Source organism: Eptatretus burgeri, chromosome 9, assembly GCF_056783735.1.
Source record: "Eptatretus burgeri isolate ZD-2024b chromosome 9, Ebu_testis_v1, whole genome shotgun sequence".
Classification (NCBI taxonomy): Eukaryota; Metazoa; Chordata; class Myxini; order Myxiniformes; family Myxinidae; genus Eptatretus; species Eptatretus burgeri.
This window is the reverse complement of record NC_140969.1, coordinates 61,305,342-61,322,017: the sequence shown is the minus strand read 5'-3', so window position 1 is coordinate 61,322,017 and position 16,676 is coordinate 61,305,342. Positions and strand designations below refer to the sequence as shown.

The 16,676-nt window shown below is 43.0% G+C and overlaps 1 protein-coding gene across 4 annotated transcripts in view; it reads right to left on the bottom strand.

The window, feature by feature from the left end:
* Positions 1-723: 723 nt before the first annotated feature.
* The window catches only part of GPR22 (G protein-coupled receptor 22), a 183,553-nt gene continuing 167,600 nt past the window's right edge, over positions 724-16,676 (bottom strand). For all 4 annotated transcript variants that reach the window (XM_085895315.1, XM_085895313.1, XM_085895314.1 and 1 more), the window contains exon 5: positions 724-3,281. In XM_085895315.1, the coding sequence (XP_085751441.1) occupies positions 2,469-3,281 (813 nt within the window). In that variant the 3' untranslated portion in view covers positions 724-2,468. The remainder of the gene's footprint in view (positions 3,282-16,676) is intronic.

Sequence of the window (16,676 nt, the reverse complement as noted above, 5' to 3'; positions counted from 1 at the left end):
TATATATATATATATATATATATATATATATATATATATATATATATATATATATATATATATATATATATATATATATATATATATATATATTGGGCGTATAAAAAATAGTGTGGTAGATAAAAACATTAGAAAGGAAAAAATAACTTGCACCAAAAACTTTAACATTTTCACACTCATGCTGAGGCTCACGCCAGGGGTATCGCTATAGCTCTCTGTTCTTCGAACAGGCGAGCTAAAAATGGTATGTACTGCTCCCTTGCTTGATGTTCAGATTTTAAAAGGATAGAACATCGACAATACCCATAGTCTGGCATCCATGGCGAGGAAGACATTCCTCCTTAGGAAATGCCCCCATTGGATGTGGTGAGAAAGGTGGCGCTGTTGTCGTGACGTCGCTGGTACCCAGAGTGCACAGTAAATGAGAGCACTTCCTCCAAGCTCCTTTGACATTCCATTGACCATTCTTGTCCAAGCTGTGTTTGTTTCATCCAACAGTCCTTTGTTGTGTCGTGTGTGTGTGTGTGTGTGTGTGTGTGTGTGTGTGTGTGTGTGTGTGTGTGTGTGTGTGTGTGTGTGTGACATGTGTGCATGTGTGTGCGTGTGTGTGTGTGTGTGTGTGTGTGTATGCACGTGCATGCTCCACTATGAGCCCTCAATCCTGTTTTAAAAAAAAACTGCTTTGCAATTATGTATTGTGTGAACAAAAATGTTTCCAAAACATAAAACCTTTATTTGAACAGTTTTAATGTCACAGGTTGGATTACCATGTGATTCTACGTGACCCAGCCTACAAACAACAAACAGCCACAAGCAATTCCAAATGCAACTTATCGAGACGTTGTTGTGGCTCTTGAATATTCACATTCTTTCTTTGGATTGTTTAATTGTAATTTAATTTGAACATTCATTTCAGAGAACCATATTCCATGTCAGAGAAGGTCAAATCCAGCGAACTGAAAAGAGGAAAATTCTAGGGATTAAGGATTTTATTCATGATGAAATTAAATACATACGCATATACTCTTCACATTTAATACATAAAATGAATGAAACAATAATTACCATAGTGCCTCACTTTGGCCACCTGTGCAAATATGAAAAGAAATGTGCAAGCTTGACTGGAGACCTTTACAGAGGATATGGTAAGCTTAGCGGACATTGAAGCCCTCCTTTTGTGAAACACAATGTTGGGAATTGATGAGGTGGTTTGTAGTTAGCTATTAATCACTTAGCCAGACAATATCAATTATACCACCTTTACTGCACACAAATCCAACACTTTGCTTCTATTTTTGTTTAATTTTGCACACTTTCATTGGGCAGGTGACCGATGCATCAACAATGCCCGTTTATTATTGCAATAGTTTGTGTTTATGCATGTGTGCTTGAACTGCACTCCATTAACAGCCCCAGTCGGCCTCGCAGTAAGCTGTAACGGATTGTAATTTAGGTTTTTGGAAGCTTCTCCTTCCATCCTGAATATTCTTCCATTCCCCTTCCGCCGACCCCCTCACTCCAATCGCATTCCTTCGGCCATTTCCATCTATGTACAATGTGGGATTTTGACATTTACAGAAACCTCTTTATTAGGCTTTGTATAAATTTCCCTTTGTCTTATATGCATGATTACATCATAAATAAAAATATCTGTTTTATATCGAAATTGAACAAGAAGTGCTGTGCAACTACACCAGCAGTCCAATTTCTCAAACTTCGTTTTATCTGTGGCAACCAGAATAAATTAAATAAATATATAAGTAAATGTACATCTTTGCCTTTTTTGTTTTAATCAACTTCATTGATAGGACATAAGAATTAGATTGTCTCTCCACATTAACATACACTTACACACAAACTACAACTGTAGTTGTAAAGTCAGTGGATAGACTGCTAAACCAGTTTTCACACCCCCAACATTTTTGCATTACATAAAGGAACTAGAACATATGCAACACGTAAAAGCTTTAACACTATTTGAGGGACTAACAATATGTGCTACATACGGATGGACAATGTAGATTTCAGCACTTAAAATCCTGTTGTTTTATTTACAATACATGTTACTCACTATTGATATGCTTCTTACATTGCAATGGAACATGAAACATGACAGATAGGCCAGTGGAAAACAAAACGTTTTGAAAGCATATTTTTCACAATGCTTTAATTATGTCCATTTTAATATTTTGACAAGCCTGAGTCAATAAGGATTTAAGTATCCCACAGCTCCCTTTAGAGACCTCATGATTAATATACTTGCAGTTCAAGGGTCCATTCTCTTACGTTCAATTTTGAGTTTGCAAATGTATTCAATTTGTCCAAGGCTTCCTTTTCATGAGATGAGATTGTTTTTGCCTAATTTGTCATGAATAAACATTGGCTTTGTCATTTTCATTCTGCGGTCATCGGAACATGGATGTGCCCAAAACAGCAGCAGGGTTTTGTCACTCTTCACAACCACAAGGCTATGTGTGGCTCACCATTTCAGAGACACAGCAGTCACTCACGTTGCTGCTGCCATTGTGCTTGGTCTTCCGTAGCCGATAAGGTTCCACCCAGGAGTTGTGGATGACGGTGCCACTTGGCGGGAGCTGATCCACTTCCACAACAGAGACTACACGCTTCTTCATCTTGTTCTTCAAGACCTTCTGGAACTTTTGGCGTGTAAAAGCATAAAGCAGAGGGTGAAAAATAGTTGTTCCATAAGCCATGACAAGAAAGCAGAGCCGGATATCGACCAACATGTCGCTCGGCCCTAGGCATAGGATCACGGTGTTCAGTACAGAAATGGGCGTCCAGCACACCAAGAAGGTGGATATTATGATGAGGGACATACGGAAGACACGCTTCTGGCGCTCCCTTCTCTCACGGTGCCGTTTGACAGCACGCTTTAATGCCATGATGACTGAGACAGATGTCCGGACACCCACAACGACATTGTTTTGTCCTCCACTGCTGTGTGAGAGTGTGCTCTCACGAAGTGTACTTGCATTGGTCAAGGCCATCCCCGCATGGTTCCTTTTTTGACCCGATTTCTTGCTCCTCCTGTTCTTACGCTTGGGCACTGTAACGGAAAAGCGTGAGCCAATTCGGATATTGAGTGCTTGCAGTATCTTGGAATAGGTTACCAGCATGACCACAGTGGTAATGGCAAAGAACGGGACCTGAACCAAGAGGTGATAGTACATGCCCCGTTCAGCATGCCTGTTCAGGCAGAGCAGCGTGTTATTCTGCCATTGTTCTTGTTCAGCTTCTTCAATGTTAATAGAAAAATTGATCTGTGGAATGACAAAGAAAATTAATCAGCAACATATATTGTTTTGCATGATCTTGTGAGATTGTTACTTGGCGAAAAAAAAATTTCGCCAAGTATGTTGGTCTGATGAATTTGTTACTTGTCTGTCTGTTGGGTCGCCCAAATAGGTGACCCTTATTGTCAGTAATTCTGTCTGTTTGTTACTTATGAAATCTAAAGATTTCGTAAGTATATTGATGACTTCCGTTTCTGTTTGGTTGTTTGTTTGTTTGTTTGTAGGCACGATAACTCGAGAACGGAAGAAGCAACTAATGTCAAATTACACCACTTGATTCAGGAGCGTGATGGCTAGTGCTGATTATATTTTGGTCAAAATCGGTCAAAGGTCAAGGTCACAGTGAGGTCAAACATCCAAAAAATGATAACTCGAACGGAAGAAGCTACCAATGTCAAATTACACCACGTGATTCAGGAGGGTGATGGCGAGTGCTGATTAGATATTGGTCAAAATCGGTCAAAGGTCAAGGTCACAGTGAGGTCAAACATCCAAAAAATGATAACTCGAACGGAAGAAGCTACCAATGTCAAATTACACCACGTGATTCAGGAGGGTGATGGCGAGTGCTGATTAGATTTTGGTCAAAATCGGTCAAAAGTCAAGGTCACAGTGAGGTCAAACATCCAAAACATTCGATTTTTGATGGTTTGGTGCAGAATCATCGTAGAAACTTCTGGTTTGCGTCGCTACCTTCTCGAGAGACAGCTTTTATTAGACAAGGTCAGAGGTCAAGTTGACAATTTCGTAAGTACCAGTCTATGACTGCTTGTTTGTTTGTTTGTTTGTTTGTAGGCACGATAACTCGAGAACGGAAGAAGCTACCAATGTCAAATTACACCACGTGATTCAGGAGGGTGATGGCTAGTGCTGATTAGATTTTGGTCAAAATCGGTCAAAGGTCAAGGTCACAGTGAGGTCAAACATCCAAAATTGATAACTCGAGAACGGAAGAAGCTACCAATGTCAATTACACCATGTGATTCAGGAGGGTGATGGCTAGTGCTGATTAGATTTTGGTCACAATCGGTCAAAGGTCATGGTCACAGTGAGGTCAAACATCCAAAACATTCGATTTTTGATGGTTTGGTACAGAATCATCGTAGAAACTTCTGGTTTGCGTCGCTATCTTCTCGAGAGACAGCTTTTATTAGACAAGGTCAGAGGTCAAGTTGACGATTTCGTAAGTACCAGTCTATGACTGCTTGTTCGGATGTTTGTTCGTTTGTCATCAGCATAATTGGTAGTAAACGTGGGCCGATTTTGACCAAACTCGGGTGGTAGGTACATCTTATGAGCTAGTGCTTTTGAAATTGTGATGGTTGCTTGGGACGCTTTGGTTCCCTAGCACCAACCGAAAAACCTTCAAAATCGGTACTGTTCACGTGAAATGTTTCCGGGCAGTTTGGCTCCGGATGTGTCCGAGTGGTATTTATGACCGGACGGGAGTTTGTCTCCAGACGGGATTTTGTCTCCGGACGTGTCCATACAGGAGTTTTTCTCCAGATGGGAGTTTGTCTCCGGATGTGTCCAAGCAGTGCTTGTGTCTGGACGACCTGGCTCCGGAAGTGTCCAGTGGGTTTTGTTTCCAGACATGCCCAGGCAGTGTTTATAGTATGATTGGTAGAAAATGGATTTCAGACAATATTTTGTTTCCATTTTCACTGTTATTCTATGCAGAATCATTTTGATGAGACAGTATGAATCGTAGTTAATGCTCCACCGCATGTCTGCCTTCCCTTCCTCTCACCTCAAACTGTCTTCCTTCTCTCCACCTCTCCTTGCTCCCCCAACCCTCCTCGCTCCCCTCCCTCATCTTTCCTTTCCTTTCCCCTCCTCCTCTTCAATCCCCCTCCCCTCCCCTACCCCTCTCTCCCTCTTCCCCCCACTTTTCTCCCTCCCCCCTTTTAGCTGTAGCATTCTGTGAGTGAAGTGACGGTTAGTATTTGCTAGTCTGTAAAGAATGTACAGTACTATTACAATGTGAGCACGTCTATAAAGTTTTTACAACAGCATTTGTAAATCAGTAGTAGAACATAGTTAATAAAGGCACTCTTGTCACATACTCTTGACAAAACAGAACCAGAAATTAGAACCAGAAATTAGAACCAGAAATTACTATGACATCAATTTCGTCACTTAATTAGCTTCAGCAAAAATTGTACTCCACTTCAAATCCCCCTTCTGTACGCATGTCATTCCACCCGAAAAGGGGGTTGGGTTCGGGTGGGGGGAGGGGGGGAGGGACTGCTTGTGTTTAATACAACACAAATCATAAGAAAAAAAATTCGTGCAATAACAATGAAATTCCCCAGCATGTAAACACTTTTTTTTAATTAAAGAAATATGGAATAAAAACTTTTATAAATGCAAAAGAATGTGGGGATGTTCCTCTGCAAAAGTATGTAAACAAGGTAGGAATGAGGCATGGTCACAAGGAAGGATCATGTGAAACCATCCCTACATCTTTCTTTGGATAATGATAACTGTGTGTGAAAATAATGTGTGATATAACACCACACACACACACACACACACACACACACACACACACACACACACACACACACACACACACACACACACACACACACACACACACACACACACACACACACACACACACACACACACACACACACACACACACACACACACATACATACACACAGTTAGTGTCCATTCTAGGGACAACCATCATTCAAACAAAGATGTTGGGATGGTTTCATATGATCCTTTCTTGTGACCATCCCTACCTTGTTGACATTTTTTTGGAGGAACAATCATCCCTACATCCTTTTACGTTACAAAAATTATTTTTGTTACTCGTAGCTCTAAGATCAAGAGAAATCATGAGTAATCTTGTGAGGGAACAGAAAAGCGATTAATCAAATTTAATTCATTTCATATACAGCCTGTGGCTGCTGGTTGCATCATTTTCTGAGAGTGTGGCTGTGCTGCTAATGCAGTGCCCCCTGTTACCAGCTAGCTGGCTCTCATTTTGCCAAACTTGAAAGGATGACAGGCTGAGCCAACCCACCTCGTATTATTTATTGGAACGACGGGGGCTCAACCTCAAGACCCTAAGATCTTAAGCCAGCCACCTTAACTGTTTAGCAAACACTGGGCTTAGAAAAGCAACAAAATGAATTCACTGTCTTTGTTATAAGTGTAAATTACTTTTGCATACTTGTCTTCAAAGACCGACTTTGTAATTAAAGGAAGCTTCATATTCAATCCAATTTTTTTCCCCATGTTCAATTTTCCCCATGTAACCATTAGCTGGGTCATTGGAGGCCTATAACTGAAAGCCAAGTGCATATTATGATGTATAAAGGGGTGGCATGATAGCTGTTTTGGTATATCTGGGGCAAGACAATCAATTTTCTCATCAAACATTTCATATCAAATAGATTTCAAAAATGATTGGGAACGAACAGCAATTTGATATTCACAGGAATAATTATGGCATTTTGGAGAATTCTCAAATTCAATATCGAATTGAACTGATGTATCATATGCTCTGCATGCCTTGTGTAGGTTAATTATCCCCAAATATTGATTCGAGAAGAGTAAGCAATATGAGCTGGTATCATGGACAATCTTACAGTGATTGTATTTATCTGTGGTTTGATTTTGGAAATTAACACATCGTCCTTATCAATCAATGATATGAGCATATCTATCGATACTAACAAATGTTAGTGTGTGTGTGTGTGTGTGTGTGTGTGTGTGTGTGTGTGTGTGTGTGTGTGTGTGTGTGTGTATGTGTATGTGTGTGTGTGTGTGTGTCCTACATAACTCCAAAACCATAAAAATTTAGCAGCCTAAAACTTTGCATGCATACCAAGAAAACTAGGAAGTGCAAAATTGAGGATTGGGTGCTTGGGTTAATTAAAACATCCCTTTTGAAGATAATTAACGGCATGATTTAATTCTATCCTTCATCAGGTAATCCTTGGCCACCTCACACTCTGGGGTCTGAAGGTGTTTCCTAGGTAACCTCACTGGGGTCTGAAGCCGCCATGTTTTTTGGCCTGTTCAACCATCCCTTCACTTGAAACAGACTGCAACAATTTTTCAATGACAAAGATTTTTTTCACTTTCCTCACTCGTATTATCAAATGCCTGTTCATTGTAGCGACGAATCGCTGGGTACATTGCAATACTTATAAACACCCAGAGATGTCAGCACTCGTTGCTTTATTTCATTTCCGCACATGCTATCACCATGAGTATTGGTTCACGAAAAAATATTTTCACGAAAAATATAATTGGTTCAAGAAAAAATATAAGTGACCACTATATTCGTTATTGTTGTGTGTCTGTCTGTCTGTCCCGAGCATAGCTCCGTGGGTTTTGATCCAATCCTGATGAAATTTTGGTGGGAGGTTTATATCATGATCGAGTTGTGTTTTCCTGAAAATGGGCGTGGTCCCCCCATTATGGGCGGAGCCACGCCCAAAAAACACGTGTTTTTAGGGGGTAGCCAATTTCAATTTGCATCTTCTCCTAGGGAGTTTGTCGAATCTGACAGCGGTTTCGGTATTTGGTGAGCCCAATGGCACCTGCATAGCCCCACGGAGCTCGATTTTTCATTTTCATCCCAAGGTCAAGGTCACAAGGTCACGAACTTAGAAAATTGCGATTTTGACATAAAAATCCATCTTCTCTGAGGGGGTTGTCGAATCTGGCAGGGGTTTCAGTATTTGGTTAGCCCAATGGCACCTGCATAGCCCCACAGAGCTCAATTTTTCATTTTAGTCCCAAGGTTAAGGTCACAAGGTCAAGGCCACATGGTCATGAACTTAGAAAATTTCGAATTTTGACATAAAAATCAGACGGCCGCCCAAACTTTGAGAGCTAGGATGATAATATTTTTTATGCATAATCTAGAGGTCATTATATATATATATATATATATATATACCCAACAACAACAACAACAACACGCTCAACTTCTCCCGATTCTGCTACTTCTTCTTCCTCTTAACTTCCTCCTCGTCTTCCTCGATTTCTTTTTTTTTTTTTACACTTCCATGACCTAATCTGTTGAACTCTCTCATACATTAATATTAACAACAAAAACGATCTTATAATGCTTCATCTTCCTCTCTCACACATGTGGTACTCTTTACTGTTTCACAATGCACTACTCTTCTGCTATTTTAACAGACTGCTCTCATTTCGACCTCTCCTTCATTCCTTGCCTAAAAAATCCAACTATTACAGCGCTTCTTCTCTCCATGCTCTGAATTCGCCTTCATTGCATCCATCAAGAATTGTGTGAAATCGCATCTCTGACCTAAAACTTTTAAAAACCACAGTTTGCCATGGATGCTCGCTTTCCATCAACCATTCTTTTCCAACTTCAGTGCCAACTCACCCCCCTCACCCCTCACTCTCACTCTCAAAGCAACCATCCCACTCTTCTCCCTCTAAGCCTCCCTCTCACCTCTTTCAAAAATTCCCCCTCACCTTTCTCCCACCTTTCATCCCCCCTCACTCTTCCTTCTCTAAGTTGCCCCCCTCTCATCCACCAACCTGCCTCCCTCCACTGCCCTCTCACCTCCATCTCTTCACTCCACCTCCTCAAATCCTCAACTGCCATCTTCCTTGTCTCTTGTCCCCCTCTCTCCCAGCACCACAGAGCCTTTTCTCCTCCTCATTCGGCCCCCTCCCCTCGCTATTCTGCAATACCCCACACTCCTTCAGCAACCCTCCTTACCTCCCCCCTCGTCCCTCGTCCTACCCTCCCCCGCCTCCTCCACCTCCTGCACCCAAAAGCCTCCTCCCCTACCTCTTCATTAAAAAGTGTGGACCTCAAATATCCGGGGCCTTCGCTCAAACCTTTCAGATCTTTCCATGCAGGTTGCCACTGACAAACCAGACATTATCTGCCTAACAGAAACTTTCCTCTCCCAAGACGTGTCTGACTCCCAAGTATCTCTCCCTGGTTACTCCCTCTTACGGTATGACAGACCTGAGCCTCGTCCTGGTGGAGGTGTTGCTCTCTTCATCAAAGACTCTATTCCTCACTCTCCCTGCACTGCTCTCACTCCCCCACACCCCCAGGAATACCTCTGGCTTCGGCTTCCCCTCCACTCCCACCTCATGTTTATATGTGTACTGTACCGTCCACCGAACAGTGATGACTCCATCTACACCTCACTCTCCGAAAACATGGACCATCTTCTATCTTCTCATCCAAACTCTCTCTTCCTCTTATGTGGCGACTTCCAATTGTCATCACGCCAGTTGGCTAGGTGTGGGTACCTCTCTCACCTGCCATGGGACATCAGCAAAGCTTTCTGTGACTCATTGGGACTGACTCAATCGGTCCAACTTCCCGACCCGGATCTCAACCAATGGTACTCCATCTCTTCTGGATCTGATTTTGACAAATTTCCCTGACAATATCTGCTGCTCTTCCTTCGCTCCAATTGGTTCTTCTGACCACGTCCTTGTTAAAGTGGACATCTCTCTGGCTGTTATCAGAGAACCACCTCACCGCCGTCGAGTCTGGCATTTCACTCAAGCCGACTGGCAGGGTCTCCGAGCAGCCATCAAACTTACAGACTGGTCTCCTATCACTACTTTCTCAAACATCAACTCATCCTGGGAATTCTTTCAAAGAAACTTGCTCTCCCTCATGCACAGATTTATCCCCTCTCGTGTTCAGTTGTCTTACCCTTCCTCCCGCCCTTGGTTTACTGAAGCTTGTGGCGAGGCAGTTGTCCTGAAACAACTTGCCTTTGCCTCATGGAAAGCAAACCCAACTGAGGACACTCCCAGTTCTTTCCACAAAGCTCGGAACAAGTGTGTAGCTACCCTCAGGAGAGCCAGAAAACAACATCTTTCTCATCTCAAGTCTGAACTCTCAAACCTCTCTCCCTCCTCAAAATCCTGGTGGCGTTTAATCAAATCTGTTTCTGGTGTATGTTCCCCCTCCATCCCTCCCTTACCTCAAATGGCCGCACTGCTGATTCCACACGTGATAAAGCTGAATGTCTAAACTCGGTGTTTGCAGCTAAATCTTGTGTCCCAAACCCATCACTATCTCTACCCACTTTACCCAGTCGCACCCAACTGTCCCTGGACTCTGTATCCTTTTCTCCTGACAAGGTGGAGAGCTTGCTTTCAAACCTCGAGTCAGATTCTGCAACCGGTCCAGGACGGCATCAGCACGTGTCCTCAAAGCCTGCTCTTCTGCTCTTGCTCACCCTCTCTCTGTTCTATTCACCTCTCATTTTCCCAAGGTCATCTGCCATCTGCTTGGAAATCTGCTAACATCACTGCCCTGCATAAAAAAGGTGCAAAAACAGATCCCTGTAACTATAGACCAATCAGCCTTCTCCCAATCATCAGCAGAGGTTATGGAATCCATCATCGCTTCCAGACATGAAATCCTTCCTCTTCTCCAATGGCTTGATTTCCAATCATCAATTTGGTTTCAGACCAGGTCACTCTACCCTAGATATGCTGCTACTGCTCTCCCATCAATGGATGGAGGTCCTCAATGCCAGACAGGAAATCCGAGGCCGTATCCCTGGACATATCACGTGCTTTTGACACAGTCTGGCACCCTGCCCTACTCACCAAACTCTCTTCCCATGGTATTCAAGGCCATCTCCACTCATGGCTGTGACTTCCTCTCCTGTCGCAGTCAACGTGTGGCCCTAAATGGAGTTCTTTCATCCCCTCTTCCTGTGCAGGCTGGAGTTCCTCAAGGTAGCGTTCTGGGCCCTGTTCTTTTTCTGGTTTTCATCAATGATCTCTCGGACTCTCTGGAAAATCCTCTATTTCTCTTTGCCGATGACTCCACCCTCTGCCGTACCATCTGTCATCCCTCAGACCGGCAAGCAGCAGCTTCTTCGCTCACTGCAGATCTGGATAAAATCACAAACTGGTCCAACACGTGGAACATGTCTTTCAATCCAGACAAATCTCACACTCTCACTATGTCTCTTGAAAGGACCGTTTACAAAACCCCCCATCCACTTTCTCAACAATCCTCTGGAAGAAGTCTTTTCTTTCAAGCTTCTGGGTCTCACTATCTGCCATGACCTTTCCTGGGAAAGTCACATTTCCAACCTTGCCTCAAAAGCCAGTCGCCGACTGGGAATCCTCCGTCGTGCAAAGTCCTTCCTCGGCCCTCTTGAGCTCCTGACCACTTACAAAGCTTTTGTCCGTAGCCTGATGGAGTACTGCTCTCCCCTCTGGGCTGGTGCTCCTGCCTCCCACCTTTCTCGACTTCACGCTGTCGAAACCAGGGCTTTTAAGATCATTGGCATCTCCCGCAATGAAGCTGAGTCTTTGGGCCTCTCACTCAATCACCGCAGGTTGGTCGGTGGTCTTTCTGTCTTCTACCGACTCCTCTCCAGCCTTGCCCCCCCCTGCTCTCTCTGCGATTTGTCCCCACCACATTTCCACAGGGCGCTCAAGGTCCGCCAACAACCCCCTTCTGGTAAAACTACCAAAATCACGAATCACTGCTCATCTTCACTCTTTCATTCCTCTTTTTTCCCGCCTTTGGAATAAACTTCCTCACTCTATTCTTTCCCATTCTTCCCTCCAGGCTTTCAAAACAGCTGTTCACCACCACTTCTTATCTTCCCCCATCCAAATCCTCGATCTTTTCTACCCCCGATAATCCACCCAAGCCCACTTCCTTCAATTCTCCTGCTTTCCTTCCTGAAAGTCCCTTTAATGTCCATCTTCCCCTCGCCATGTTCCCCGTCCCATCCCCATCCCTCTCCCTTCCACATTTCACCTGTGTCTGTTCCCCAATGTTTTGTCCCTTCCACTCCCGCCCCTCTTGTCTCATGCCTCATTGCTGTGAGTTGTGTGTTAGCTCTCATACGAGCCTCGACCAAGGTATACAAAAAAAAAAAAAAAAAAAAAAAAAAAAAAAAAAAAATTCCCCACCTAAGGTCTTGAAACCATTTTTCTCGATCTCGAACACCTTGCCCGTGGCGCCCCCTTCAAGTTTGTTTTTACGCTGATTTCATCAAAGTATGGATAATCCGAGGAGTGTGAAATGCCATATCACGTTATATTGTTCCTGGAATGTCCCAGAGGAAGTTTTGCACGAAAGGTCATAATCCTTGACCTTTGACCTTTAAAGTTCACAAAGGTCAAATTTTCAAAGTTGTGAGAATCGAACCGGGTTTTCGACCTTTTTCGACGAACTAACTGCATTAAGCTATAGCACGTATCATGTTTCCTTATTTTAATGTCCACAACATTGTTTTGGGACCTTTAAAGTTTATGCACAGGTCAAATTTTGAAAGTTGTTAACGAAACCGGGTTTTCGACATTTTGTAGCTAATAACCTGTCACTCGTACCACATCATATTGATCATTTTTATAACTTGGTCAAACATTATCACATTGTCTCATCCTTGACTTCTGAAACAATCTACATAGTCAAATACCGCTCGTGAACCATCGTCGTCTTCAGACTTCTCTTCAACAATGGAGAATTACAAAATTTAAGCTCCAGAATCAAACTTACAAGCTGTTCCGACTCCTAGAAAAGTGTTAATTTGTCCAATTCGGACATATTTTTGACATTTCAGGCATCTCCGGGAGGTGTGTATTTAACTTGTCGCTAATCACATGCCAAATGAGTCGTTTCTTATCAACTGTTTCATTTGAGTACTTGCTTGAGTGCTGAAGCCACTTGGCGAGCGCTCTCCAAGCTGCTTGGTTATTCGTTTTGGTAAAAGTACCTGTGCTCTCAATAGAGCTTGGATTAGACAGACGTACATTTCCACCTGTTTTATGCCATCTGATGCCGTACGGTGAGTGCCACGGGAGGTGTCTCATCCGCTGAAAATGTGCAATATTATTTTTGTAGGACATCGTTTTGTTTTACCTTTTTGTGCGATCTCTTTCTAATATAATCCACCCCTCACCTCGACATCGATGCATATATAAAAACAATAAGGTCCCTCCGACCAGGTGTTTGCCATGATCTCGCTGTGAAGGCAGAGAGTAGAGATCGATATTTTGTGTGCTGTGGCTTGATACATTTTTGAATTGAATTTCACTAATTTCCCACTTGAATTTCTCTTTCAAAGAACTTTGTTTAAATGTAAATCTCTGTGTTTGTGTTTTTATGTGTTTTATGCATGTGTACATTTGTGTGTGTGTGCATGTATATCAACTGTGTTACCATAACGGAACTTGTTGTGTGTGTGTGTGTGTGTGTGTGTGTGTGTGTGTGTGTGTGTGTGTGTGTGTGTGTGTGTGTGTGTGTGTGTGTGTGTGTGTGTGTGTGTGTGTGTGTGGTTGATTGGTATCTACATATGCGGGTTTCCGAATTTTCTGAATTTACAGGTTATCTACATATGCGGGTTTCCGAATTTTCTGAATTTACGGGTTATCTACATATGCGGGTTTCCGACGATATCTCATCCCACGACGAATACCTGGGGTAAAAACTTGTGGAGGTATTTGTTGGACAGAGCTATGTGCCTGTTGTCCTCAGAACTTGTCGTACTTCCAGCAAAAAGTCCATTTGAGGTCTCAATTGCAGATGCTAGATGAATTGCATTCGACACGCTCCCATCAGAGAGACTGTAGGCAGCAGGACCTCTCTCTTGAGGGGTTGGGTAAACGTGTTTTGTCCTTTCTGGTGAAGTCCTGGTATTCCGAACTCGCACAAAAGAACCACATTAGACGGTGAAAGGTTTCGCTCCCCGACACTTGACAGTGTAACGTTTAGACGTCTCTTGTTTCTGTTGAACACAGCGACTCACATCCTCGAGTCGTGCAGCAGGTACACTGATTTGACGATCCTCAATGTGCAACTTGTTGTGCAATGTACATCCATGTCGAAGTTCAGCAGGGGTCTGATGAGTCGTTGCATGTCTTGTCGCTCAATATGTTTGCAAGAAGTTGGGTACGAATGATTTCCAGGGCTTCTCTTCGAGATTTGCAGTATGTATACAGTCTTAAAACACTCTGTTGAATCGTTCTATCTCCCCGTTGGCTTGTGGGTAAGAGATAGAACTACGGCAGTGTGTGATGTTTCTTTCCTGCAGGAATGTTTCAAACTCAGTTGAAACAAACTGAGATCCATTGTTATTTTCACGACTGAATGAATTCCTTCACGACTGAATACTGCAGTCAGGAACTTGATAACTTTAGCAGATGTTACTTGGGACATAAAGGCTACTTCTGGCCAATTGCTGAAGTAATCAACTTAGGTAATGGTGTAGCGACAGTCCATTTGGCCATTATCAAGTGGTCCCACTATATCGATAGCAAGATTTTCCCAAGCAGCATTAGAGAGCAGAACTGATTGCAAAGGTGGAACCCGAGTGACAGCTGTTTTATCATGCGTTTGGCAAGTAATGCACGACTTGATGGCAACTACCACGTGGGAGTCCATCCCTGGCCACCAGTAGAGGTCATGCAGCCTTTGTTTAGTCCTTACAATACCTTGATGCGTATCGTGGACAAGCTGGATTAACTTGGGTTGAAGTTCTGTTGGCACTATTACACGGTGAGTGCGCCGAATCAAGTAATCCTCCTGTACAGCCAGTTCATTCCAAATGCGAAAGGGAAGTACATTTGGGTCAATGCCCTTCACAGTGCAAGGCCATCCTCTGGAGACATATCCTCACACCTTCTGTAGAATAGGGCATCTATGGCAAGTTTCCTTGAATTGTTCCACAGGTACAGCAGCACAGTCACTGGACACTAAAGCCACCATTTATGCATCCGGTTCGTGGTAAGGCTCTGTCATGGAGAGTGGTAACTGTGATAAACAGTCTGCAGTCACATTTTTATAGCCAGGTTTGTACACAATTTCGTAGTTAAACGAGAGTAAGCGTACAGACCAATGTGCAATTCTCATTCCAGCTCGACCAAGACCTTTCAAAGACAGTAGTGTGGTCAGTGGACTGTGGTCTGTACACAGGATAAATTTCCAACCCCATACATAAGTACGCCATTTCTCAATTGCCCAGACTCAGGCGACTGCTTCCTTCTCTACTGTAAAGTACTTGCACTCACATTGTGTGAGCATTCGTAAGGCAAATGCTACTGTTTGCTCTGTAGAGTCCTCATGAAGTTGAGTGAGCACTGCTTCAAGTCCACAATCAGACATGTCTGTGGTCACAATGGTGGTCAGAGTCGGGTCAAACAAAGCAAGTGCAGGGCTGTTAACAACCAATTTTTTTTTACCCTTTCAAATCGAGTGTGTGCAGCCTCAGTCCAGGAGAAGTCAACATCCTTGCGCAGTGAGGCACGAAGTGGCTCCACGACTGTTGCATAATTTGGAATGAATTTGGAGTACGAAGAAGTCAACCCCAGAAAATAACGCAGAGCAGATGCATCCTTTGGGGGTGGTGATAGTGTTACTGCCACCTCATGTTCGGTGTTTGGGCTCATGCCCTTTTGTGAGATCACATGACCCAGAAAATAAAGTTCAGCCTTCCTGAAATGACATTTGTCATAATGCAGTTTTAAGCCTGCTTGATCAATATGATTCAAAATAGCTTGAAGACGTTCCTCGTGTTTCTCAGGGGACGAAGCATACACAATTATGTCATCTCGGTAACACTGGACGCCCTCCAGGCCAGCTAAGACCAGTGACATCATTTGCTGGAATGCACTGGGAGCAGAAGCAATACCATAAGGAACAAGGCAAAAACGGAGAAGTCCCTCGTGTGTTATGAAAGCCATAAGGTCTCTCTCAGTTCCACCTCGTCAGTTCCGGCTCATCATGCATACATTAATATTTGGGATTCGAGCCATGAATGACAGCTCACAGGTAAGTGTGCTACCTTTGCACCAGCCTGTCATGTTATATTAGAGATGTAGGGGAAAAAAACGTTCTGCATCATACCCCGTGCTATTATTGTAATTTAAGTTGCTACATAATGCTCGTTATTATGTCAAAAAAAATGGTGGCACCTTGGTCGACCATCCACTTTTCCGAAGCACCTCAATTTCATCCCTCTTTATCCTCAATTTTTGTTTTTTGTTTTCCAATTTCCTTGCTTTCTGTTCAACATCCTGCCATTTCCTTTACCTTTAATTTTGCCTTCTATAGTACCCACAATATTTTCTTCAATTCGTCCTACAGATGTCCTACAGATATGTACATGAAAATTACAAAAAAATTCCGTTGAAACAAAGAGACAGTGTTATCATTTTATGTAACTGCTGGACTATTGAAAAATTACTTTCGAAATATGTTTTGCAGTAAAACTAAAACGAAATAGAATGAAAGGGACAGCTGACTTAACATCCTCATCTGAAGAACGACATTTTCAAGATGCAAAATTTCTTGCTTGCGCTGCTCAAGAATGACAGTTTTTCATTTCAGTCCAGGCATCAAACCCA